Source organism: Varanus komodoensis, unplaced genomic scaffold (assembly GCF_004798865.1).
Source record: "Varanus komodoensis strain SLA01 unplaced genomic scaffold, ASM479886v1 scaffold43, whole genome shotgun sequence".
Taxonomy (NCBI): domain Eukaryota; kingdom Metazoa; phylum Chordata; class Lepidosauria; order Squamata; family Varanidae; genus Varanus; species Varanus komodoensis.
In genome coordinates this window covers 1,835,743-1,863,288 of record NW_025335985.1, presented here as the reverse complement: position 1 = coordinate 1,863,288, position 27,546 = coordinate 1,835,743, and the positions used below count along the sequence as shown (strand labels likewise).

Here is a 27,546-nt window from a genome sequence, read left to right as displayed (position 1 = left end):
CTTTGATTGTGTGGATCACAACCAATTGTGGCAAGTTCTTAAAGAGACAGGAGTTCCAGACCATCTTATCTGTCTCTTGAGAAACCTGTATGCGGGTCAAGAAGCAACAGTGAGAACATGGAATCACTGATTGGTTCAAAATCGAGAAAGGAGTTCGGCAAGGCTGTATACTGTCGCCCTGCCTATTTAACTTATATGCAGAGCACATCATGAGAAAGGTGGGGCTAAGTGAATCACAAGTTCCTGGGAGAAATAACAACCACCTTAGGTATGCAGGTGGTATCACTCTAATGGCAGAAAATGAAGAGGAACTGAAGAGCCTCTTGATGTGGGTGAAAGAGGAGAGTGCAAAAGTTGGCTTGAAACTCAACACTAGGAAAACTAAGATCAGGGCAACCAGTCCTATCACTTCCTGGCAAATAGAAGAGGAAGAAATGGAGGGAGTGACAGATTTTATTTTCCTGGGCTCCATGGTCACCGCAGACGGTGACTGCAGCCAAGAAATTAAAAGATGCTTACTCCTTGAGAGGAAAGCTATGGCAAATCTGGACAGCATATTAAAAAGCAGAGACATCACCCTGCCAACAAAGGTGCATATAGTCAAGGCTATAGTTTTCCCAGTTGCAATGTATGGCTGTGAAACCTGGACCATAAGGAAGGCTGAGCACCAAAGAATTGAGACCTTTGAATTGTGGTGCTGGAGAAGACTCCTGCGAGTCCCTTGGACCGCAAGGTGATCAAACCGGTCAGTCCTAGAGGAGATCAACCCTGACTGCTCTTTAGAAGGCCAGATACTGAAGATGAAACTCAAATACTTTGGCCACCTAACGAGAAGGAAGGACTCCCTGGAGAAGAGCCTAATGCTGGGAACAATAGATGGCAAAAGAAGGAAACGGCAGAAGATGAGGTGGCTAGATGGAGTCACTGAAGCAGTTGGCGTGAGCTTAGGTGGACTCCGGGGGATGATGGAGGACAGGAAAGCCTGGAGGAATGTTGTCCATGGGGGTTGTGATGGGTCGGGTGCAACTTTGCAACTAACAACAACCAATTAGGGGATGCAATTATTGCTATTCTTAAGTACATCTCTATATCTCTCATAGCCAAAGCTCTCTGGGTGGTTCAACAGTTTTTTTCTGTCTTTCATAAGTGTACACATGCATACTTGCTGCTGTTCAATATGAATATTGACAAGAAGAAGATTCCTGTCAGATAATTGGTGCATTTCAAAAGACCAAGGGAGAAATAACAGTAAGAGAAAAGAGGCAGGCGCAGGAGAGAATCACTGTAAGTTGGGGTTGGGGAACGAAGCAAAACAAGTGTTCCAAAATGGGGGTACATACGCATGCTGTATTTCCCCCTCCCATCTTTGAAAAAAGTACTCAACTCTCCATCTGGTTTGCAAACAGAAAGTATTAACCCCCCCTTGGGTGAGGGCTTATCTGAATACTTAGCAGTTACTGCAGTTTCCTAACAGTTCTTATAACCCCTCCCCCTCCAGAAATGTATGCAAATGTTATGGCCAAGAAGTAAATGGAAGTGAAATCTGCACAGTTGCATTAATTGCTCTGTTACTGGTCCTGCAGGTAAACACATTTCCCCTTCATTTAATTCCCAGCCATGAAATCTCCACGTATTTCTATGTTTTTAAAAACTGTCAAGAAACTGCAGCAGTAAGTATTCCAAAGGGGAGCTGTGAGAAGGTGTAGGGGGAAGTTAATACCTCCCCTTTTGGAAGTAACTGGAGATCGGGGAAAGCACTGAAAAGGTGAATTGTCAGTTGAACAAATGAGAGGATTGCATAGTCAAGAGGAAAATACCCCCCCCCCCCATTTTTGATGTCTCTACTCTTGCCATTCTGCCCCCTTCTACCCCTTTGCTGTGCTTTTTCAACTGACCATGCAGCACCTGGACCTTAGCAACTGTGCACAGACTAGCCTCCATGCAGCCCTATCAATCTGTTACCCACTCCTCTTCACAGTTCCCTCTGTCAACCAAAACAGAAAAGCAAATTGACCAGGCAAGACTGCAATAAATGGGACAGCCCTAAGAGAGCAGTTGCAAGGACTGACAAAAATGAAAAATCATTTAAATAGCAGCAAGTACAGTTGTACAGTTCTCTGGGGCCAAAAGAAGAAAAAAAGACTACAACCCCAATTATGCTTTTTGAGGCCCAAAAGACCCACAAACAAAACAGTGGTAAACAAAAACATAGTGATCAGAGCACTAAGGAAGAGATAAAATGGAGAGGACTGGTATACATGCCAGAACTGGTTGGGAGACTGGTGGGCAGATCAACCCACAGTCTGTTGGGTATATGGTGGACTGTCCAACAACCAATCTCCCATAGCTTATTCAGAGGTGGCTTAGTGTGGCCTATGAACACACTGGTAGCAACACTACTGGTGCTCGTGCAGTGATTCTGTGGGGAAAGGGTTGAGCACACATTGGTGAAAAGATTGTATCTACAGTGGCTACCTATTTATTTTTCCAAGCAAAAAATATACTGAAGTAGGGTTTATTTATTCAAAAATATCCTGTCTGTGTTTGACAAACTCTTGTGCCAATGAAAATAACCTTTGGGATCAGAATTTGCACCAAGTTAAGGTTGGTGAGAAAGGATAAGAGAAAGCATGTAGTTGTGTAATCCATTCCTGAACACTTATCCTCTGTCAAATAAAATCCAGTACCTTCATCCTTCACCCCAGGCAACTTACAATTACATTTCAAATAAAGTAATAACCAAATGCAGTACAATTCTGGTCCTTGATTTTGATCAGTTTCTGCTCCCAGACAAATCCTCACAAAACACCAGTTCTGATACAACTTCATTCTTTTTTTAGCACCCTTATAGATTTACACCAAGAAGTCATCCCAACAATGACATCACGAGAAGTTCATTTACAAAGAAAGATATTTACACCAAGCGTCTCTGTAACACACAGGACTGACCTCTTCAAACAAGCTTTGTCTATTCAGTTCACCCCTCTTGTTGCTAATCTTATCACCAATGGATAAGATTAGTGATTGTTGTAAAACTATGCAAGGTAATCTTCTGAGCCTTACAAGGGTCCCACATTTGTTTAGATTAGCCAGAATCCTTGAAGTTAGGTCACACATTAGCTAACATCTTTTAGCTAACTTCAACTGTTCTCCACATCTAATCTCCAATTAGTTTGCACTGGGCAACAAATCTGATTGGCTCCACCATGTGAACTCAGAACATGTTTCTGCAGCATGCAAGCATTCAGCGAAAGCAGCACAGGATTTCTCAGTAGACTCAGCGACGGAGAAAGAATTCCCCCGAAAGAATTCCCCCAAGTGTAAAACATGTATGGGGGAAAAGCTCTGACAGTTGCACAGATCAGCCACACAGAACAGAGGTTATATTTTCAGGCTTCATAATTACTGGAATCCAACTCCTAGATAAATGTTGGTGCAAATAAATTTCAACCATTTGTGCATGATACGAAAAAGGCAGAATGACAACATGGGGCATTCCTCTAATCTGCCGCAGCAGGGAACTAAACGAGGGGCTGATATGTACAAGATAACTGGAACAGTGTGTTATGTGTGCACATGCTCATGACACCTGGATAGAGCTCAGCTCTGAATGAGCAAGGTGTGAGCTAGGAACTGCATGGTTCAACTTTTACCTCAATTGTAAAGTTTGGATGGGTGCAGACAAGCCCCTATTCAGTACAATTCCTGACCCGTATCATCTTATAGAACAGCACTCTTAATTCTACAGGTGTTGCTTTTTATTAGTCAAAACATCATGCTTCATACACAAAAGAGAGATTATGAACAGACTTGTGTGAGCCCCAAGTTTTGCAGAACTACCAAGAAAAGTGGTGGTAAAAACACACACAAGACAGCCCAATGAGGAAGAGCATGTCCAGAGGAGATGAAATGCTGATTGATGGGGGAACAAAAAATGGAAAAGTGGAGGGGAGAGGAGGGGAGAGGAGCATCCTCAGAGAAGGATGCCTCCTCTCTTTCTGAAGACTAGGTGTGAGTGACAATGTTTATGTAGCCAAAATGGCAGAGAGCCGAAAAATGCAGATGTACAAAATATCTGGTGAAAAACCATCCCCTCCCTTCAAAACAAAGAAACTCCAAAGTCAAAACCAAAAACAGTTCAATCACAATAGAACATACTTCGTGGCCACAGAATGTTAGCTGAAAGGAGGAGAGGAGAGGAGTGGAGTATCCTGAAAGAGGGCATCCTGCAAGCAGTATTCCACATTGCAAGCAAGCTCCTCTGGCAGAACAACACTGTAAAACACTACAGGGTTTATGTAAGAAGAATGCATATAAAGTTCTTTGAATATTCCAGGAAAAAAACTCTTATTAAATCTTCAATATTGCTGTCAGCATTATGCATAGACTAGCTTCTGCACTAGCTCATCCCAGTGTACAGTGACTGACAGGTGTTTTCCAGGCAATGCTTTCCTCCACAATAGAGAAAAATCCCTCCAGCTCATGATTACAGCAGAGCTTCCCTGATATACTGCAGGTGTCACTGTAGGCATGGTAATCCAACACACAAACTTGGCTGAATCCTACCTTGGTTTCGGTAGGTGATGCTTACAGACAAACCACTTGCCTCTTTTGTGATTAAGAAGAATGGAATGTTGTGCTTTAAATATTATTGCAGGGCTATTCTAGAACTGCAGTCCAGTCTCCTCCCTGTTATAAACTGTACAAATGAGGCTACGGCAGGATGACAAGAGAGGAGTATATGTGTCAAAATGAAGTGGACGAGAAAAACCATTTTTACCTTAACTCAATTGTAAACAGGCCGCGCACTTACTAATTCACACACTTACTATTGCATACATTTTCCAAAATAATCTCCTTCAATGTAGTTTTACACAAAAGCATCGTAATGCACCATCTCCCTTATAGACAGTTAATTAAAATGAGCTTCAACAAAACCTCACCGAAGTATTATTATTATTATTATCATCATCATCATCATCATCATCATCATCATCATCATCATCATCACTACTACTACTACTACTACTACTACTACTACTACTACTACTACATTTCTATGCCACCCCTTGCCAAAGCCTCGGGGCGGCTTACAACACAATAAGATACATTGAAATACAATAGAACATAATAAATTACCACTAAATACAAAAATACAAAAAATACACTGAGATACAAACTTAATAATATAAAATTAAAATTAACAGTATAAATTAAGTAAATAAAGAATATACGAGGAGAAAAGAGAAGGAAGAAGAAGTTGCCCTGGCCAGATCATATGTTTTAACAATTAAAATGATGTTTAAATAAAAAGGTCTTTACCTGGCGCCGAAAAACCAGTAATGACGGTGCCAGGCAGACCTCTTTGGGGAGTGAATTCCATATGTTGGGCGCCACCGCAGAGAAAGCCCTCCTCCGAGTACTTACTCTCCTAATTTCTTTCATGGAGGGTTCCCGGAGAAGGGACTCTCCTGCAGATCTCAAGGGGCGGTCGGGCATACACAGATGTAAGCGCTCGTTCAGGTAGCCAGGACCCAAGCCATTTAGGGCTTTATAGGTCATAACCAACACCTTGAATTGGGCCCGGGCTTCAATGGGAAGCCAGTGAAGCTGACAGAGGACTGGAGTCATGTGAGCATAACGCCCCATCCCCGTCAGTAACCTGGCAGCTCTATTTTGCACCAGTTGAAGTGTTCGGACCGTCTTCAGGGGAAGCCCCACGTAAAGCGCGTTACAGAAGTCTAGGTGGGAAGTCACCAGTGCGTGTGTCACCATCGCCAGGCAGTCGTACTCCAGGTAGGGGCGCAGCTGATTAATCAGCCGAAGCTGAAGGAAGGCGCTCCTCGCCACCGCCGTCACCTGAGCTTCCAAAGAAAGCTCCGGGTCGAGGAGTACTCCTAAGCTGCGGACCTTTTCCCTAAGAGGGAGTGTTGCACCATTCAGGACCAGGTCAAATCCACCCTCTCCGAACCCCGATCCGCCAACCAACAGGACCTCCGTCTTGTCTGGATTTAGTTTCAGTTTATTGGCCCTCATCCATTCCATTACCTCGGCCAAGCACCGGTTCAGCACAGCCACTGCCTCACCTGGATTAGTGGAAAACGAGAGGTAGAGCTGGGTATCATCAGCGTATTGATGATTCCGCAGCCCACACCTCCTGATGACCTCTCCCAGCGGTTTCATATAGATGTTAAATAGCAAAGGGGAAAGAATGGAGCCCTGTGGTACTCCATGGCATAGCTGCCATGGCGCAGAGACATAGTCCCCCAGTACTACCTTCTGGAATCGACTGTTGAGATAGGAGCAGAACCACTGCAAAGCAGTGCCTCCGACCCCCAATCCCGCTAGTCTATCCAGAAGGATACCATGGTCAATGGTATCGAAAGCCACCGAGAGGTCCAGAAGAACCAACAGGGATGCACTCCCCCTGTCCTTCTCCCTGCACAGGTCATCATACAGGGCAACCAAGGCAGATTCAGTACCGTACCCGGGTCTGAAGCCGGACTGAAAAGGATCCAGATAATCAGTTTCATCCAAGAGTGCTTGGAGTTGTCCCGCCACCACTCGCTCCAACACCTTGCCCAGAAACGGGATGTTGGCCACAGGTCTATAGTTAGTGGCCATCTCTGGATCCAGTAACGCTTTCTTCAGGACCGGTCGTATTACCGCCTCCTTTAAAGGGGCAGGCACTCAACCCTGCCTCAGAGAAGCGTTAACCACTTCCAAGATCCAGGTCCCAATCCCGTGCTTGGAGTTATTTATTAACCAAGATGGGCAAGGATCCAATAGGCAAGTGGTGGGACGTACTCGTCCAAGTACCTTGTCCACATCATCGGGCCGCAATAATTGAAATTCCTCCAATAATTTTGGACTAGACAGTAGCATTGGCGTCTCCCCAGAAACTTCTGATTCATTAGTGGAGTCCAGCTCGTGACGAATCTGAGCGATTTTCTCCCTGAAATGCCTGGCAAAGTCATCACAGCGGGCCTTTGAGGGTGGCATCGGATCTTCCTTAGGACCCGGGCGAACCAGGCCTTGTACCACTCGAAAAAGCTCCGCCGGACGGCATTGTGAGGAGGCAATGGAAGCGGAAAACAACTTATTTTTCGCCGCCTTCACCGCCACAGCATAGGCCCGATAGTGGGCTCTCAAGTGACAGACTGAAGGCAATGATATATGAAAAAGAAATTATAATTCATCTTTTTCATGTCTTCTTCACTTATCACCCCAGAACCAATATAACTTTAATTTGCTAATTTGCTTAAAATTTGCCATTCCAGAGCAAATATGTTTTTAATCTGGTTTAGTTGAGTCTACAGTCCTAAAAATGTTAAATCCCACAATACAAATAAAAACAAGCCATAACTTTTTACAGGCATCCAGCCGCATCTCTGACAACACAAACTGCAAAGGACATGGGGCTGTGGAGATCAAGGTTGCTCCCATGCACTGGCACAGCATCTCCGTCCCTTTCATGTATCCAAGCAAAGCTCTGAAGGGAGATTCTAAGTATGTTCAGCTGAATGTTCTTCTAAGTCTCTCCGCCAACAGGACCCCCATGGTATCAGCATTTCCAAGGCACCTACCTTGTCCATGCAAATGTACTTAGGTGTCAAAACAATAAAGATTTTGAGGGCAAAACTTGCACATGTGGCCCTGTGCCCCTCGTCATTCATGCACTGCAAACCCTCAGAAAGCTGATACTGTCCTATTGGCTGATAAGCTGTCCCAAGATGTTTGTAGGGGACGGGATAGAAAAGTTTTTAATACATAAATAAAATAATGTTTTGGCCAGCTTCTACGAAATGGGAAGGAAACTTGGTGATGGCAAACTCCTCGCAAGAAATACCTGCCTATTTGCTATTTGAATGAACTGCAGTTCCTTGAAGCTTCCTACTGATTTACAGATACAACTATGGCTTCTGACCTTTAACCTGGCAAACCATCCATTAGAGGACTGAGGCAGTAAAAAAGCTCTGTCATCAAGAAGCTTATTCTGATGAAAGACAGCATTGGGTATCAGTTTGCTTAGAGTGGTCATCACAGGCCATAATCACCTTCTTACTAATTGAATAATGTGCACAAGGACGCCACTACTTCAAGGTTGCTCGTATTTAGTTGGTGAGGGAGGTGATGAGTTTTTATTTGCAACTGTTCTACACTAACTCTAGTTTATTTCTTCCTCAAACTTTTATTTTGATCACCACTGACCAAAATGCATTTAGAGACCCAAATCCAGCTTCTAAACTAGGGAGGAGAATGTATCTCCTAAAATATCCCCTTCCTCCAGTGACAGATTTGTGAAGGCCCCAGCAGCCTTACATTGAAGATAAGCAGCTCATAGCCGCCATCTTGGTTTCTGACAGTGCCCTGGAATTCAAGTCATTCTGGGGCACTGTGTGTGGGGTGAGTGGGTGAGAGGACAGGCCGAAATAGCTGTCACTACAAGAACTATGACAGCTCCCAGAGGGGTGAACCTTGCCAGGATGCCGGTGCCCTGGCAGCTGCCCAAGAATGCTGCCTGTCAGGCATGTTGTCTTTTTGGAAAAATAAAGCACTCCTCCGTCCTATTTGGGCAGTGCTCTTAGGGCAGAGTCAAAACAGAAAATTATGATTGAGTGGTTCCGTCCGCCTGGGCATGCCCTCATGAAGGCAGCAGCCCTGTCTCGCTGCTGTTCCAAGTCCCTACATCAGAGCTCCTCTTATGCATCCAAGCTAATTTTAAAGCAGCCCTGCTTTCAACTTCCAAAGTACATCTTTGAGAGAGAACTTCGGGAGGCAGCAAAGCAAATACTATGATACATTAAAGCAATATAATTAATAATGCCATTCACCAAAAACTCCCATGGGCAGAGAAGAGGGGAATGCAGACTATCACACTGGCATGGCAAGAGAAGTTCAATTAGATCATCCTGAAGAGAAGGAGAGCTAAACACATTTTTAGGAGCAGCCACATGCTTAGTATAATGTCTTATTTTGTTCTATCCTACTCTGAAAAGCTCTGAATTGCTATTCATTGTGCAGAAAAATACATTACATACTAGCTACATGGTTTAACTGCTGAAACAAATGCAACGGTAGCCGTATGTTCTGTCATGTATGCAATCCATGCATCCCCCACATTTTAAATTTACTGCTCATGCAGAACAGCATATTCATGTGTGGCATTATCGCACCGGCGAAAAGTAGCCTCTGCAACAGCAATGCTGGTGTGCCAGCACTTTACATAAAGGAGCTAGAACACACAAGGATTAATGGAAGATACATAGGGATCAGACGATACTCCAGTTTCATTAACAACATCTGAAAGTGTCTTTCCCAGACTTCTGCTGGCATAGAAGTGTAATAATAATAATAATAATAATAATAATAATAATAATAATAATAATAATAATGGGCAATCCATGAGCAATTCCACAGAGACCCAGAAACCACTGTTGTCCAGAAAGCAGACAACAATGCAGCCATAGAGGCATTTGTAAGAGTTTTCCACTGATCTGAATTGGGCCTTATGTGTCTCCAGATGTAGCTGTTTTTATACGTGTAAAATTTCTGAAAGCATATTTTTTGGCAGTTTGGTTTGCTTTACTTTGGTTGCTTACTGGAGATGCACTGTGTGCCACTGTTTCTTACCTAGGACACGTACCTTATCAAACCAATTGCCTTTGACAGGAAACCAGTTAGATTTATCAGTTCCCTGGGACAAAGCATCCTAATCAGTCCAGCATCACTACAGGAGCTCAGAGAACCGACAAGTTTATACCTATTGCATAGTGATCCATCCACGGCAACAGAACTACATAAAACTCTGCCACACTACTCTGGGCCACAGCAAAAAGTTATCAGATCAAGTGTGCACCCTGAAAAAATTGGGGGCAGAGACTACTAGAAGTTCTTAGTCCCCCCGGCATGGTAGTCCTGATGTGACCATTCAAGTTCTCAAAGTCACAAGCCTGGGAGACTGCAAGATCATCCCAGCTAGCTGAGGAATGAAGGCAGTTGAGAAGCAGGGTGGACACCAGCAGAATCCCTTCTATTCCAGGCACTGGTTTCCAGGAACAAAACTGAAAGATTGGTGGATGGGCTCCTGGTCAAAGTAATGTTGCCAAGCTGTAGGCTGCTGTAACCACCTTCTCACTTGCCAGATCTTGTCTGCTGCTGCACAGATAACCTGGAAAGAGAAAGCTGAGAGGGGCTGAGCTTTGTCCAACCAGGTTAGCCACACTCCACAACTCTTGAATAAATACTGTTTTTCCAAACATCATCCTGACCTTCAACAGCAACGCTTTCACCAAGTGAAACTACCACCAGGCAGATCCTGTTGGCCACAAGACAACCTGGAAGGGGTTACAGCAAACACCTGAATGAGGTCCCTTTCACTGTCAAGATTTGGCCATCTCCCTCTCTCTGACCTCAGTCCATGAAATGGCTCTTAAGTCTTCACCCACTCTGTGAACACATCGCTACCACAACAAATCTTAGCCAACAAACGTAAGCATGCACAAATGTTACAATAATCACATTAAAAGTAAAATCCCCCATGCTGCAGTCCTCCCATGATGACAGTGCTCAGCCTATAATGCCCTTAAGGCCTCAAACTCTGATGTTTCCCCTTTGGTGGCAACCTGCTATCATTCCTTGGCAACCTTGAAAGAAATACCCAGTTTCCAAGTAAAACCAGATTGTAATATCCAGGTGTTACAGTCTATTCTGGGCAATTTACTCTTACAGACTTTACTGGTTCTAGAAATGTCACAATGCTTCTACAGCTTGCTAAGAGGGAGATGTTGCAGTCACCTTCAGAGGTGATCTCTTCACTATCACCAGCCTCTCTCCTGCTTCGCAAACCATGTCTCTGCTCTGCTTTCACCCCACTCACCTATCTCGCAAAGGATGCCCTGCATCACTCTCAAGTATTTGCCCTGTGAAACAGAAATACAGTTAGATTCATAGAGGATGATCAAAGGTGACACAAACACAAATTCAGTCTAACCAGCCATATGCAAAGATACAATTGAATCTTAAGTAAAATTGTGTCGATGGGAGTGGGGTGGTGACACCAAATATAATCAGACGCTGAGGCAACAATTTACAAACTGAGCAGTTTGAAATTTGTTCCCATCTCAGAAGTCAACTTGATCAAATCAGAACATCTAGGGGCCTTTGTCGCAACTCCTTTAGATATTCAGTGTTTCAAACACATATATGACAACCTAGCCAAACATGACAGGAAGCCAGGAAATGACCTGTTAACTCCTTTAAATTCTTCCTACACAATCAGCAAGGGACTGACAACTAGCCAGTTTCCAAAGAGCTTCCACTTGTTGTTTCAACACTGGATGCCACAGACTTGTCTGGACACCCTCCAACACCTCACTCAATAACATAAGCATCAGAAGATGGTTTGAAGGCAGAGAACCCCATGTGGCTTGGAACTGATATTGAGGTGTCAGACATGCAAGTCTACAGAAGTTGTATGACATGAAAGGAGCCAGTCAAAGAGTTTTTCCATGGTATTAGAGACCATGTTGCCTGTCTATATTCTATTCCTGCACTCGGAGCATAAAGAGTGCAGAAGGTCATTTTGGAAGGGGGTTGTAAGATTATCAGTCTGCATTTTTTTCAAGGTCAGTATAAAAACAACAGCCCAGTAAAGCAAACATCAATAACAGTTGCAAAGCCAAATAAACCAATAATAAACTCAAGAAACTCAATAATAAGAGCTTAACATTTTTGAAGGTCAGCTAGCTAATTTGTGGAAGACCCAAATCTTGCTGTTCATCTAAAAGGCAGCTATACACAGGAGGTTGCTGACCCTTTCTTGACCGATTTTCAGTGCTTCCACATACCAGTAACCACGCCAGTCTACATGCTGCCTCATCACACTCATCAGTTTTGTTCTAGCAATTTTCTCCAATTTTCTTTTATGTCATCAAGTTGCCTCTGACTTATGGCAAACCGATAAATGAAAGTCCTCCAAACTGTTCTGTCCATGACAGCTCCATTCAGTTCACCCAAATTTAAGACTGTGGCTTCCTTTACGGAGCCAATCCATGTCATATGCGATCTTCCCTTTTGTCTTCTGCCTTCAACATAATGGTCTTCTCCAGTGAGTCTTGCCTTCTTCATGCGTCCAAAGCATGACAGCCTTGGTTTTGTCATTTTTGCTTCCAGGGAAAGCTCTCACTAGATTTCATCTAGGACCCATTTGTTTGTCTTTTGATTCAGTGTATTCACAAAGCTCTCCTCCAGCACCATGTTTCCTTCACTGTCCAGCTGTCACCACATATACATTGTGATTGGGAATACAATAGTTTGCATGATCTTGACCTTGGTCTCCAGTAAAACATTCTTACACTTGATGCTCTTTTTCTAGTTCCTTCACTCATGTCCTTCCAAGTCTCAGATTTCTTTGAATTTCTTGGCTGCAGTTTCCCTTTCAATTGATGACTGAACTGAGGTATGTTAAATTTTTCACCATTTTGATTTCTTCATTATTAACAGTAAAGTTCTGTAATTCTTCTGTAGACACGCTTTTGGTTTTCTTACTATTCAGCAGCAGTCTTGCTCTTGTACTTTCTTCTTTCTCTTTCATCAGGAGTTGTTTCAAGTTGTTGCTGTTTTCTGTCAGTAGTATGGCTTCATCTGCATATCTTATATTAGTTACGTTTCTTCGGTCAGTTTTCTCTCCTTCCTCTGATTCCAATCCAGTTCTCTCTACACTATGTTCTGTGTACAGATTGGAGATAAAATACATCCTTGTCCAACACCTTTGCTATGAAAACCATTCTGTTTCTCCATAGTCTACCTAAACTGTAGCTTCTTGCCCATGATACAGGTTATGCATCAGGACAATCACGTGTTGAGGGACCCCCATTTCTTTCAGAACCATCCATAGCTTCTCATGATCCACACAGACAAAGGCTTTCCTGTACTCTAAAAAGCATAGACTGATATTTTGCTGAAATTCTTTGGTGCATTTCAGTAGCCAATGTATAACTGCAGTATGGTCTCTAGTGCCCCTTCTTTTTTGCAATCCAGATTGGATATCTGGTGTTTCTCGCTCCATACAGCGTAGTATTCATTGTTGCAACACTTCGAGCATCACTTTGCTTACAGGGGAAATTAATGAGATGGTCTTATGGTTACTGCACTCTTTTGCCACTCCTATCTTGTGGGATTGGAATATATAATGTATGTTTCCAGTGTGTGGGCCACTGTTTTGTTTTCCATATTTGTTGACGTATATTTTGTTAGGCTTTGGACCGATTCATTTTGGAATAGTTCCACTGGTATCCTATCTACTCCAGGTACTTTATTGTTGCCAAGTGCTTTCAGAGCAGCTTTCATTTCACTTTCTCATATTGCAGGTGCTTCTTCAGACGATTCCGCTTAGAAGTCTCTCATCCTTTCATCTCTTTTGTATAGTTCTGTATATTCTTTCCACCTTCTCTTTATTTCCTCCTGGTCAGATGGTGTGTTCTCTTGTTTGTCTTCTGGCATTCCTAATCTAGGTTTGAATTTCCCTTTGATTTCTTGGAGCTCCTGGAAGAGGTCTGTTTTTCCCCCTTTTGTTGTTCCATTTCTTTGCTCTGATCATTGTAATACAGCTAGGTCTTGAATAACGCAAGTTCGAATAATGTGATATTCCATTTAGTGCACATTGTAAAATGAGATCAGGCTGTGTTTAATGCAAACCAACATGCAAATCTAGTGCACGGGCAGTAGAGGTTACCAGGGTACCTTTAGAGTTTTAGATGCTGCTACTTCAGTATCACTCGGTCTCTGAACTATATGGTTTGTTTACCCTAGTTCCCGCCCCATCCTTTTCATTGATCTAAGAAAATAAAGATATGAAAAGCTTTCTCCACTGTTATTTCATGTGTGTGCAATTATGGAGAAGCTTGTGAATCATAAAGAAGCAGCAGCAAAATAGAGTCGTTCAGGCAGAGACAAAAGAGGCCAGTTTTATCCTTTTGCCTGTTCGTTGCATGAATGAGAACTATGCCATTAAAGCAAATTGAATTTTAACTATACTGATGTATAGTCAACCATTTGCCAGGCTATGCAAAAAACTAAATCAATGTTATATTATACTGTGAAAAACATCTACTTCAGTAGTGTGTTTAACAGCTATGCTCTCTATAACTATCCTGTGATTTTGTTAACAATAAATTTAAATATTGTTTTTCTTCTTTACTATTGAAATATTTCATTAATAAACATATAAACATGTTTCATTTTTTCATTGCTTATTTCCACTGAGCTGGAACTAATTACCATATCTTACATAACATAATTTTGAATAGTGTGAATTCGGATAATGTGAACACTTCATGGGATTCAGTATCTGTACTGAAACCTACCTGTAGTTCTTTTTGTCTCTACATGATAGAATACTGAATGCAATTTTTCAGCAACTAACTCCATTTCTGTCACCTTCTGCTTTGTTTCCCCTGTTCTTTGCAAATTTTGAGTGTTCCTTCTGTCATTCATCTAAGCTTTTCCTTTCTTGTTGCTACAGGAATTGTCTTTTGGCATTCTTCCCTGATCATGTCTCTTGCTTCAGTCCATACTTCTTGCACACAGTCAAATTGACCAATGCAAATCTGTTTTTTCAATATGGACTTTAAATTCTTCAGGGATTTTACTTAAGTTATATATTAGCAGTATGTTTGTTGGTTATCTTTTTTAGTTGGACTCTGATTTTTGAAATTAAGAGCTGATGGTCACCACCACAGTCTGTTTCTGAAGTCTTGGTCTGGCAGTAAGAATACAGCTTCTTCACCTTATGCTTCCAATTACATATTCTATTTGATTTCTTTATTGGCCATCTGGTGAAATCCATCTGTACAATTCATCTGAGTGGTTCCCTTGGATGTTTTCCTATTACTGCACCAAAAATGGCATTTTAACCTACCATGTTAAAGAATTTAAAGCATACTCCTTATCATGTTGGGCTTTTGCGTAGCAGCCCATAAGCAGAAGTGTTTTTTAGCTGAAACGAAGAAAGATTTGCATTTTTCCATTAATGTCTAGTGGAAATCTGTCAAAAATATAAGAAAATGCTAAGTGAAGCCTAGGTAATGTACAGCTGATACATAAGAGGTAGCTAATCTTTTAGGCCATAGGCACATCTGGCAATTTGTGAAATGGTCCAGCATGCCAGATCAAAATGGTTCTCATGGAATGTGTCACAAACCAGCCCAAAAGACTGCATATAAGGCAGCAGTGGAATCTAAACCCCAACACACTAAGTGACCCCTACTGAATGCACAATGCTCAGCACCAAGAGAAATGCAATAGCATTTCATCTGCCTTTGCTCTAAGTAACAGTTTCTAAACCATTCACTGGTTGGGTGACTTTTTTCCCCTTAAAGGGGAGACTTTTCTAACATGTAGGTGCAATCCACTATCTCCAGGCATTTTAGTGCAAAAATAATTCGAGTTATCCCTCTAGAGTGGCACCAAGCTTAAGCCCTTTGAGCCATCACAGGATCTCAAGATGTCATAATGAGTAAACCCTCTGAATGTACTGGTGGTTCGGCGTGGGAGGGGAGAGGAGGAACCAGAAAAAGAATCTCAAGTTTGACGAGCAGTTGTTTGTGATCACACGCCATGACCAATGGCAAACTGAGGGAGACAAGAGTGCCTTTATCAAGGAGCCCTGAGCAAGCTCATAATTACTGGAAGTTATGAAAACATTACACTCCAGCTAGCAGGAACTATGGGCCACTGTGCAGATGGCATGTCTTTACTAATCCAAACTGACAGCCTCCCCGACATGCTCAAAGCAGCCCTTTAAAGGATCCTAATGGTTCTGAAATCCTAGCAGCATTGGAAACTGCCTGCAGAGACAGCCCTGAGTTCCTGCCACTGGTTCACGATCTCTTCAAAACCTAGATGAAGCTTCTCTGCTCAACCATGTTCAGCACTGCAGAGGTAAACAAAAGCAAGACCTTCTTTTGCATGCTTTTGTTGACTTGACCAGGACTGCGTTTACGTGGAGAAGTAGTATGCCGTTTGCCTATTCCAGTTCAAATCATTATGAGGCTACTTGTCCAAAGGGCAGCTTTATGAGCTTTGCATTCAATTAGCAATTTCAGTTTCTAACTTAGTCATAAAAATGGCCTCTTTTATAATATATCTGCATCTCAGATCATAGAGAATAATAGAAAATGGACCCCACTGGCTGCTGTCAAATGCAACAGATCCTACTATAATTAACCTGAAACACAGGAGTAATATTTATCTGTCAAGTGCGGTCATTTCAGAAGTGGCAGAGAAGCTCAGAAGACAAAAAATTACTGGTTCATGTTTATTTTTTTTGAGTCTGTTGGCTGACAAGTGTCCAAATGTGATTTGTGGCAGATGATGGCTTGAAAATAAAGGAGAATGAGTGGAAGCTAGCAAGTGTGTGCTTGTGCGCGTCTGTTTTCCAGCATTTCGTTCTGCGACCAAAGTAGTTTCCTGTGAAGCCAGTAATCTCAGCTAACTGGCATGAAGTTGCTTCGTTTGGTGACAAGACAACTGCAAGAGGACAAGAAAGGGACCATGGCTCAGTTTGCATATGAAAGTTTGCAAGCCTGATCCTTTCCTGTCTAATTAAAGAAATTCAGGTAATGGGGCCTGAGACCCTGCTGTATTTGCTCACAGCATAACAGGAGCACGAAGTCATACCAGATTTATGTTATGGGTTTTCCCTAAGAATGCGGAAATTTGCAGCTCAGTGAAGGGACTGAGACTATTAGCCATGCTTTGTCCCCTCATTAAAGTAAGCTTTTGAATAATATTAAAGCTTACAGATACAAGGTCTACAGTTTGTGGAGCTTCCTGAGCAAAGGGAATAGCAAGTCAGTCAGTTCAGATCTATAGGGAAGATGTGCCCAGTTGGCATGTAAAGATTCAGTTGGAATTCAGCTCTCTTGTGCTCTCTGGCCTTCTTTCCTGCACTTGGCACACGCCAAAAAGCAAGCCAAACTCAGATGAACTCCATGAACTGTTGGAAATGCTAGTGGATCCCTTCTTGTTACCAAACATACAATTATTGTAAGCCACCCAGAGAGCCCTCAGGTTATAGGGCAGCATATACATATAATAAATAAAGTATGCAAAGCTGATAAAGTCACATGTGGAAGCTGAACTCCACTTGCTCAGTGACGGCATGAATGTAAGTCAGCCTCACAGACTCGCCTCCTGCAGGATGCCCATACAGATGCTCAGCACAAGGCAAACTTATGGTAGGTAAATGCAGGCCAGAGACCAGGGAGCTGAGCCAAGGAAACCCAATGGTTTGCCACCCCCTAAACCAAATTCATCACCCACTGCTAGAGCCAGGACTGGGTTAGATGCATCACTAGTCAGACTCCGGATAGGACAACTCTTCTGTTTCCTTCTCTCAAAAGATCTAATATTATTTAAAGACTCCATTAAGATAAGAAGTTTTCTGGACAAGGAAGGGAAGCAAATGATGCAGGTGACTGTCAGCTCTAAAAACCAATAGGATTAACAATGCAGCACACAAAATTGCACTTTAAACGGTATTTTCTATAGTTTTGTTATTCCTTCAGAAGATATTGTGCAAAAGCTAAAGGCCAAAGTACTTCACCATCAACTAAGAGATAATCCAAGATCTGGCTGCGTGTAGCAATTCAGCTAATCCTGTTATAGCAGAGTAACAAAACAGAGACATTTACAAGGCTAGCTACATAAATCTTCCCTAACACCATTATATGACAGGGCTGAGATTACAACAAATCTCTAACCCAAACATCGTTACACACACAACTTTAATTGACTAGACTGGATTTAAGTGAGCACAGATCACCTTGCCAATCCATTCCTTGGCTTCAAAATCACTGTTGATGGCAGGCAACAAGCCCCTTTCAACAACTGCTTGGAGAACAACAATCATAGTAGCAATAATAGCATCTGGTTCAAACACTAAGGCTTCTCTACATAAGGTGCTTAACCCATTCTTTGTGGAAGTAAAAGAATGTCATTCTCCAGGCTCTCTGCCTTCCTATATGCTCTATTACACAACCACAAGGTGGTGCTGTGGTATAGTGCAATACCACAATTATGAGGGCTTTTCTTAGTGCAACACCAAAAAGAGAGTTATTTTCATTCTAAAATATGGCCAAAAATGGCTGCAAACTCCAGCCAGAAGGAGTTCCCCCTGGTGCAGGGATTGCCCAGTCATCCAAATCTGGTAAGATGGCAGCCAAGGTAGCATGATTCCACCTTAAAACTCATGGCTTGCTGTGGGTGGTTACCGGGACAGTTTTGATGGCACTGTGTATTTTTCCCCTAGCAATGATGCAAATCCAGGCCAGGTTCCTGGGGTCTATGTCAGCTCAGGCCAATTTAAAGGCTTTAGGCTGCCCACTAATTGCATGGGCAACTTCCAGCTACCTTCTGTGCCTGAAGACAATTCAAGAGATCTGAGCTCACCAGACTAAAACCCAGGCTCCACTCATGATGAACTCAGATCACGATGGCAGAATCGCTGCCAAAAAATGGCCCTAAAAGAAGTCAAAATTTTATAACTAAGTACAGTCGGCCCTCTACATTTGCAGAAGCTGGGGCACAGGAGCTCTGTGAAAGTGAAAAAAATGCAAATATCTCTAGCTCCACCCACTGCTAAACCTTAACTCTTAATACTATTGACCATATGTGTTCCTTCTCCCCATGTCTTTGCACCCATTGGTGTAGCTGTAGCAACAGCTCATACATTTTCCTTTCCCCACTTCACATACCATATATAGCAGCATATAAGATGAGGTAGATATTTTGGGCTGATTTTCTGGTGTTTCTTACCTTATGCACTGATATATATGGATATTTTTCAGAAGCATACTACCTGATTGCTTGTTCCATATGTTATTACCATATATATCAGCATATAAGATAATCCCTAATTTTTGCTTTGCTATTTTTGGTTTCAAATATATTTATATGCTGATATATATTGTATTAACATGTAGAACAAGCAACCCAAGTATGTTTCCAAAAAATACCCATATATATTGGCATGCAAAATGACTCACATACGAGACAAGGCCGCGAAACTCCAACAAATTCCTATTTAATTATTCATGGCAGACTTAGAAATAATCAAATCCGCAAAAGTTAAACCTATGAAAGTTGAGGTTTGACTTTATTGTCAAACAAAGTTAGGTATTTTAAGCATGAATGGAAGAACCAACTGTAGTGAAGGGGAAAAACAACTTCTACTTACTATAAACACCTCTGTTTTAAGTGTTTTAAAATATTAGTCGAATTACGTTCTAAATAATTGAAGGCCAAGCAAAGAAAAGCTTTTAACCATTACTCCGCATTTGTGTGCTTCCTGAATACTGACATATCTGAACAAAGTTTGGTGCATGTGTCTACGTTGAAGACACAGTTCTAATTTTCACATCTGAGCAATCTGTTGAGCTCACAGCACGCACGCCACACAAAGTGGAGGAAGAGGCCAAACCACTCCACTGGTTTCTCCCTCAAACACTGCAAGCACACAGTGGAATCTGCTGCAAGCGGTTACAAGAGCAGGTGTGGTGGTTTAGAGTGCTGGACTTGGACGATCTGGGTTCTAGTTGCCATGAAGGGTAACTCTGGGCCAGCCATGGCCTCCCAGCCTAGTCTGCCTCACAGGGTTCTTGTTGGGAGGATAAAAATGGAATGGTGGAGAACTAGGTAAGTCACCTTGTGCTGCTCAGAAGAGGGGGAAAGGCAAGATATAAATTCAATGTAAAAATAATACAATAAGGTTCTCAGTTTGCACTTCTACCTGGCCACCACACTTGCTTTCTGAGGAGATCAAGAATGACGTAAAAATCCACAATACGCTCCGCATCCAAATTCATCCTTGGCTTACTCTGAATGAGCTATAGGCTAGCGCACACAGCCTGTTCACTTCTACTTGGCTCCTCCTGCTCCTCTTAAGCAGAATCTGAAGCAGAAATACAAAGCTTGCATTGACATCCAAAACCTGGATCTTTTTGAAGCCAAGACCATAGAACTAGGCTTTTTTTTGGGGGGGGGGGTATTAATCCTGGCTTGTAAGAAGTGCAACAAACCAGAATCCTATGTTTGGACGTCATGGCATATTTCCATTTACAGTAAATTTAGCCCCTTGCACTAGTGGGGGGAAACAAATGGCAGCAAATAAGCTGCAGGCATCAGCTTTTTTATATTGTTATTTATTTTATATTGTTAATTTTATATTGATATTTTTGTATTTTATTTTGTGTTGTGAGCCGCCCCGAGGCTTCGGCAAGGGGCGGCATAGAAATGTTTTAATAAATAAATAAATAAATAAATAAATCATATAGCTGACCCACAGTAAGCCAGGATGCATTTACTGTTCTGGGCAAATGTGGCACTTTAGCCACTTAGCTTCCTTGAAGACTATATGGAAAATTGGTCCATACATTCAGGATGCAATCACTTCACCTGCAGTTCAAATCGACAGCAAAGGCCCTTGCAGCTGTCTTCAAGGAACCCAGGAGAAAGAGAATGGAGCATCCCCCTCGAAAGCAAAGAAATTACATTATGTGTTTCTTCATCATAGGGGAGCAAACATGTGGCCTGCCAGATCCCCCTATCTGCTGCTGTGGTACTTTCTATTCTTCATCTCTAATCTTCAGAAACTGGTGGGTTGGAGGAGGGTGGAAACTACACCTTCTCCTTTTTCTAGAAACTTTGAAACAGGTAGGTGCACGTCTGCGTGCATGTGCGTTGGTCTGCTCACTTACCACTGTTTATGTGCACATGTGGCCTCCAGACCCTCTGGCAAAGCCAGTTTTAGCCCTCCAGCACACTCCTGCTTCATAACATAAAAGGAAAGCACACTGTAGTAAAACATCTGGAGCAGGAGCTCTTTAACACAACAGCTTACTAGAAATTAATTATTACAGCTAACAAAGTATAAAGCAAGTGAAAGCAAAACAAAAGACCGAGGAGAAACAAGAAGTAGATGGACAATTGTTGTAAGCCGCCCCGAGGCTTCGGCGAATGGGGCGGCATAAAAATGTTTTAATAAATAAATAAAAAATAAAAATAATACTGTCCAAAGTCTGGAAGCCATCAACACAAACCTATCACTTCCTTTTGACTAAACATATGCTGTCAGATCGGACACACAGGAAGAGCTGTTCCTAACCCAATCCAAGAGAAGTTGTGTTTTCCATACACAACCAGATCATGGAATCTATTGTAAAGAAGTGTGGTAAGGTACCAAAGTAACTGCAGACCGCATAACCGTGGTCAATTTGACTTAGACAAATTAATGCGCTCAGAACTCAGATGATCTTCAGAAAATGTTGTCACTTTTGCTAATACTAGTTTGTTTTTTGGAGGAGTCCAGGAGAATGGGAGTCTACTGGACAATACTAAACCAAGGGGCTTAGCCATTCTTGCCAGGCTTCCTGTTCAGTGCTCCCTTGTCCTGTCATGGCTTCCAACAACGTGTAACTTAACCTGCCTGCGGGAGAAGAGAGATGCAAATATGGTTTCTGGAGAAATGCCATGCACAGCACTGTTTAATTGCTAAAGACAGGCTTGTGGACAGAGTCTACAGCAAGGAATACCCTGCCCAATGAAAGCTCTAAGAACCCCTGCTTCCGGATGGCTTGTTCACTTTCAAAATGTTAACATGAATAACACAAGCAGTTGAGGATTTAAAAGCTATATTCCTACCAGGAAAGCTATCTACACAACAGAAACAGCCTTCCCAAGAGTTTAGCCCACCAACTAGAAACTAAGAAGCAAATATACAAAGATCTCCCTCCAAAGATGATGAAAGCCACCTGCATTTAATGTGGATATCTGACCTTTCTCTTCCTCTTTTAATTGGCACATATTTTTGGAACCACTTCACTAACTTTAATGATCTAGAGAAAATGAGAATGAATTTCACCATTAATCTTCCTTGGCTTTAAGCAGACTTCATAATCATATGGAAGCAGTAATATTTAGACATCAATTCTAACAAGCCTGAATCAGTCAAATTTGGGCAAGCAGATACTTATTTCTCAAATACTGAGATCAATGGAGCTAGAAACCCGCAGCTATTGTCCTATATTTATGGATGTATTGGTATATTTGCATACAGAATATATGAGAAAGATATATAAATATTTTTCTCCAAGAGGAAAATAAAATAGATAAAAATAAGTTGGCTTTTTTAATCCCCTCATTCACAGTAGAGAGATCTGGCTCTCCCTTCTCAGAGTTATCCCTTCTCCTGTGGGACCAAACCGCTGATGACTATAGTGTTTTACATTTCCTCTTTAGCAAGGAAACAAAGGGCAGGAAGGGAGAAACAGCACACATCTCAGAGTTCTCAGTGGCTCCTGGACACCACCGTGTGCCCAGAGATCCTCTGACTGGCCGAGAAACCCACTTGAGAGTTGACATCACCCAGAACACACCTTTTAACCAACAGTCCAAGACTCTGCTACCCTGGACAATCCCAGATCACTCTGATGAGGAACTCTGAGTGTTCTGTCTCTCATCTATTGTCCTCTGCTCAGTCCTGGGATCAGGCCATGCTACCCTGGGATTATGGAGTACTGACCAGACTGCATTTTCCCAGTGCGTGTCCCAGATCCAAGATGGCTGTGGGGGTGTTTTCCCCACAGCTTGGGCTACCACTTCCAATTCCCCACATAATCCACAGATGCTACAGGGCTGCAGACTGTTTTTTTATCAAGTGCAGATATTAAACAAGCCTTTCACCCTTGCAATTTAGGTAAGAGGCTGCTTCTCCAGCTACATCTTGGACCCCCTGAAAAGTTGAATGCTTGCGCATATAAAGGCCAATGTAATTCTTTAAGAGAGTAAAGAGAAATAAACATCTCCCTTTCTACACAAAGCATTTAAAACATTTTCCCTTGTAGGATATAACCTTTCCTTACTAGCAAGGTGCACATTCCAACCCCACAAATCTTCCTTGTTTATACAAGTCTCCATCTATTTATTGTATTCCAAAAGCAAAAATGCCAGTAGGACATCTCAGAAGCATGGCAGCATGAGGGCACCTGTTCCCATTCTCTTAGATCAAGGGAATAAAATCCCTGGCTACAAGCCAAGGATCCCTCTGTGCAAGTCCAGTTGCTCTCACAAATGCCCTGAGGTTCTCTGGATGCCAGTGTATACAAACCTTCAGGTGGCATCACAAACTGCTAATGGTGAGGATAGGGTGGGACTGCTCCATTAAATATAAATTTCAGAGGGCCTGGTGAGAAAGTGCGGTGACATGGCAGCTTCAGGAGTCACCAAGCAAACACACCTTGGTTCTTTGCAGCCTACCCACTAACTATACGAGCCCATAAAGATCAAACTTCAGTGCATGCCCTTGAGTTACCCATTCATGGCACTTTCAGCATACTTAAGCCATACAGTTACAGAAAGCACATCCTTTCCATGCAGATGGATCCCACATGCAAGGCATTCTGGGCCCTGTTCCGCTATGATTCTCAACCAATTCTTATATTCTCATTGCATATGCAAAACTAGATACACAAAGGGTTCTTTGAAGTGATGGATGAGCTGACTTAACATTGTTGAAATTAGTAGTAGCACATTCCATCATGTTGCATTCTGGGTTGTTTTCAAAAAGGACTCTTCCTAAGAAAACACACACCACATCGCTATTAGAATTTTTTGTTGCCTAAACTGCAAATTGTAGCTACTGTCTGCTAAGAAATGATGGGCTGGATCCAGAATCTGCCTTCTGTGAGAAAAAGTGTCCTGCTTGCCTGAGGTTCTTCTACCAGATTTTTGGGGTTCCTCCTCCCCTTGCCACACTCAGAACACCTCACCCCATTTTGCAAGCTCTCCTGAATAACTGTGTAGCATTTGCAGAGAATAATATAGCACTCACAGAACAGATATATCATCTATACTGTTCCATGACCAAATATCCCCTCTGCTGAGGGGCTTAGCAAAAGTATATGTCTACAAACTGGACTGCTGGTTTACATTTGCTTCTTGTGCAATATCTGAAGTCCCCAGCTGTCCTCAACACACAGCCTACCTAAGCTCCAATATAAACTGACACTAACCTTTTGCCCTCCTTGTGATATCTGTTCCCCTGATGGAAGAAGCATGTCGATTCCCAATTGCAAAACTATGAACTCACAGACTGCATTACTTCATGCATGCCCCACAAAGATAACGTTGGCCTTCTTACCTGGGAGAAATTCAGACCATTCAATGGATGGCACTGTTCCTCTACTTTTTCCACTGCCCCAGTCTGCTTTCGGAGGCGTTCAGCTTCCTGGGCAAGGTAAAGATCCAAGACGGGAACACCACGTGACTTGATGTCCACCTCAGTCAGAGAGTTCACCATAAGCATGACCCACACCGGCCTTTTTCTCTCCCAGTTGCCTGCAATCGCATTGAAAAGATAGTCTGCATACAGCCCTTTGCCTCGCTGGTCGGGAGTCATCCAGGAAGGCATCATCAGCTTGACATATTCCAAGTGGCGCTTGAGCCTGCGGTAGATGTCCCTAGGGAGCACATCCTGTAGGTTCTCACCCTGTGGCAGGAGCTGGCAGCTGGTCAGAGCAGAAATTGTGTAGGGATCAGTGAGGTCCAGCTCAAAGTAAACAATATGGCTTTGCTGGAAGGCTTTCTTGGAATTGTCGGGAATAAAATCCCAGACTCGTGTATACGGGACATGAATGGTACCAAAGAAATAAGATGGTGGATCTCTCTTTATAGTCCACAGGAAGGAGTTTAGTTCACTTTGCTGAAGGGAAGGAAAGACAGCAGTGAAGATAAGCAGGGATATACATGCTGAGATAACACGAGGAATCAATGGCACTCAAGAGGCAGCAAAAAATGGCCAGATACTAGAAAATCAGAAATTGTTCCCTCCATGACTGGCTATACAAGTTTTAGTGATTGCAGAAATGGAGGAATTAACTTTTAAGGTCAGACAAAGTGTTGGCTACTGGCCTCATGTGAGCTGGAGGTTAAACAGGCTCCTGTTATAATTCATAAGAATGCATTGCATGCACATAATATTTATTTATTTATAATATACATAAGGGAGATGCTCTTTTGAATATCTCAGGATCTTAAAGGGTTTATTCGTATTAAACAGAAGAACAGACTGGTTAGGTGCTAATACAAAGTCCTTCTTTCAGTACTTTTGCAAAATGACCACGTCCACAGCAACCTCCAATAAGAAAAAAAGTATCATACTTCAAACACAATCTATTTTCTTTAAAAAAAAACCAATAAAGCATTATTATCTTTAAAATCTCCTACACAGTTGGAGGCTAGCCTAACCTAAAGATAAAGGCAAAACAATGGGTGTGTGTGTGGGGGGGGGGGACTCTTTTATGTGGTGATAAGATGAATGAAGATAACTGAAAATCCAGAGAGGCAAGAAGTGTCACCTACCCTCTTAAAAGCAAACAAAGAGTTCTGAAAGCCGCCACAGGCATGGAGGGGATTGGAAGGTCAACACTCCTTTGTTTTAAACAAGCCTGATCTTTATGTGACAAAGAGCACACATAAGGATCCAAGTCCATCCAAAAGGCATCTCCAAAAGAAAAGGTATTGGCCCCCCCTGCCCTGCTTAGAATTTCATTAACCTCTCTGTTTTTCACATCTAATGTATTGAAAGCCCCATCATGAGACAAAGACCTGTATTTTATATGAACATCTTAGCCAGGGCATTAGTGGTAGCTGTCAGGCCTCCCTACACTGAACAATTAAGAACTATATTTTGCAGCTAGGCAGAGTGTGGTCAGCTGCACCACAGGGACTGGCTACATACATCTTACAGACAGCCAAAACTGAGAAATTAACAGCTGAGGTAAGCAGAAGTATTTGCTCCTCCCTCATTGGTGAGTTGAGGGAAGGGCTCCTCCCTTCTCCCAACACAGGATGTAAAATGGGACCTGAGAAACAAGTGACAACACTAGGAGAGAAAGTGAGTGTGGTCCCATCCAACCTAATTATTTTAAAGGATGGGCCCAACCTACCTACTTGTGATTTTGGGATATTTCAACCTTTTACAGGTTTTATTTGATGGAAAAGGCAATGACAGGTAAAAACCATACTCATGGTTTGATGTTGCACTAACCATTAGGTTGTTTAGCCCCTAAATAACACATTGGTCCAGGTTCAAATTTCACTTTCAGCACCCTACCTAAGAGGTGATTGTAGGCTTTTGATTAAAAGAGGAAGTGGCAGGCACTTCTCCAGCTTGCCTGTTTTCTTCCCCTCATCCCTAACAGCCTATAATTTATCTAATGCATGGACTATCATTATGTGCAAATAGGTCCAAGGTGTTGGGTGAAGTTTTGAATTGGGAGCCCATTCACTGTATTACAATAGATTGAGAGCACTGACAACAAAAAGCTCTTAGTTAAAAAGAAGAAAAAAAACAACCATTACCAATGGTGAGCCGTATTTCTGAGACATTCTGGGAAAATTTCTCCTCTGCCTGGAGAAATTCAGTTAAAAAGTGGCTCAAATTTTTCTTCCTACAAGTAGGGTGAAGAATTTTGAGAGACAATCTGTGAAGAGTTCCAGTTGCTTTTAAACATGTTAACTGTTGCATTGTTTTTGTAAGCCACTTTGGTTCTAATGAGGTGTATAAATACAGTTGATATATAAAATTAGCACAGGCTGTTGAACAGGTATTTCCCTGGTTGCTTATAGCAATAATCCCTTCCAAGTGACAATCTAAGATATCAAAGATTACTACTCATAATGAGTATTTGCAGAATTAGAGACTGCATGCTTCCCAATTACCAAACTCTGCTGCTGGAAGATAGAATTGAGAACTATAATACCCATTTCCTGCTTATGGACAGGTCCCCATGAAAAGAGAACGCTGGATTAGGTAGGTTTTTGGTCCGATCCAACACAGCTCTTTTCAATAGGTACGAAATAATTGCGAGCAGGAAGAGAACTGGGTTTTCTTCAAAGTGTTTCAGTTGACTGCTGTTCCACCAAACCAGTCAGCTAGTAATGTTTGCCAAGCGTCATGTTCAAACTTCACTAGCTCAGTATTTTTTCCTAGTAAAGTGACTTTAAATGAACCCCACCTTTTCTGCAGTTCAAAGTGGCTTACACATTACTTAAGACTTAGAAAACAGAACCCTGAGAAAACTAAGAATCACCTATGCAAACATATAGTAAATAACAGCTTTCCCACTGTCGCAAACAGTAAGTGATTTTCATACATCACAAAGAAAAAAACCAGATTTTCCAGAGTTATGTTGGACCTCACCTGCCAGAATTCCCAACCACTGGTCATACTTGCTGGGAGTTATGGGGGTTGCAATTCAACACATCTGGAGCGGAAGGGATCATGGAATGCAGTCACAGGATGTATACAACAAGGAGCTTATCTAGTTGTCAGGTGTACTTGGATGCTACATTAAAAACCTGCCGACCACAGTTATACTAATGCTCTCCTGAACATCTGACGTGAAGAGGGCATAGGATTACCTACTTTACTCAGGTACTCTGCCTGAAGGATGAATCTGAAAAAAGTCATTGAGATTTCAAAAG

The 27,546-nt window shown here is 42.3% G+C and overlaps 1 protein-coding gene across 1 annotated transcript in view; it reads right to left on the bottom strand.

The window, feature by feature from the left end:
• The window catches only part of TRABD2A (TraB domain containing 2A), a 67,179-nt gene extending 40,667 nt beyond the window's left edge, over positions 1–26,512 (bottom strand). Inside the window, exons 1-2 of the mRNA XM_044443999.1 lie at positions 26,422–26,512; positions 24,200–24,760 (exon numbers count right to left, since the gene is read on the bottom strand). Of these exons, the coding sequence (XP_044299934.1) occupies positions 24,200–24,760; positions 26,422–26,448 (588 nt within the window). The 5' untranslated portion in view covers positions 26,449–26,512. The remainder of the gene's footprint in view (positions 1–24,199; positions 24,761–26,421) is intronic.
• Between the last annotated feature and the right edge of the window lie 1,034 nt (positions 26,513–27,546).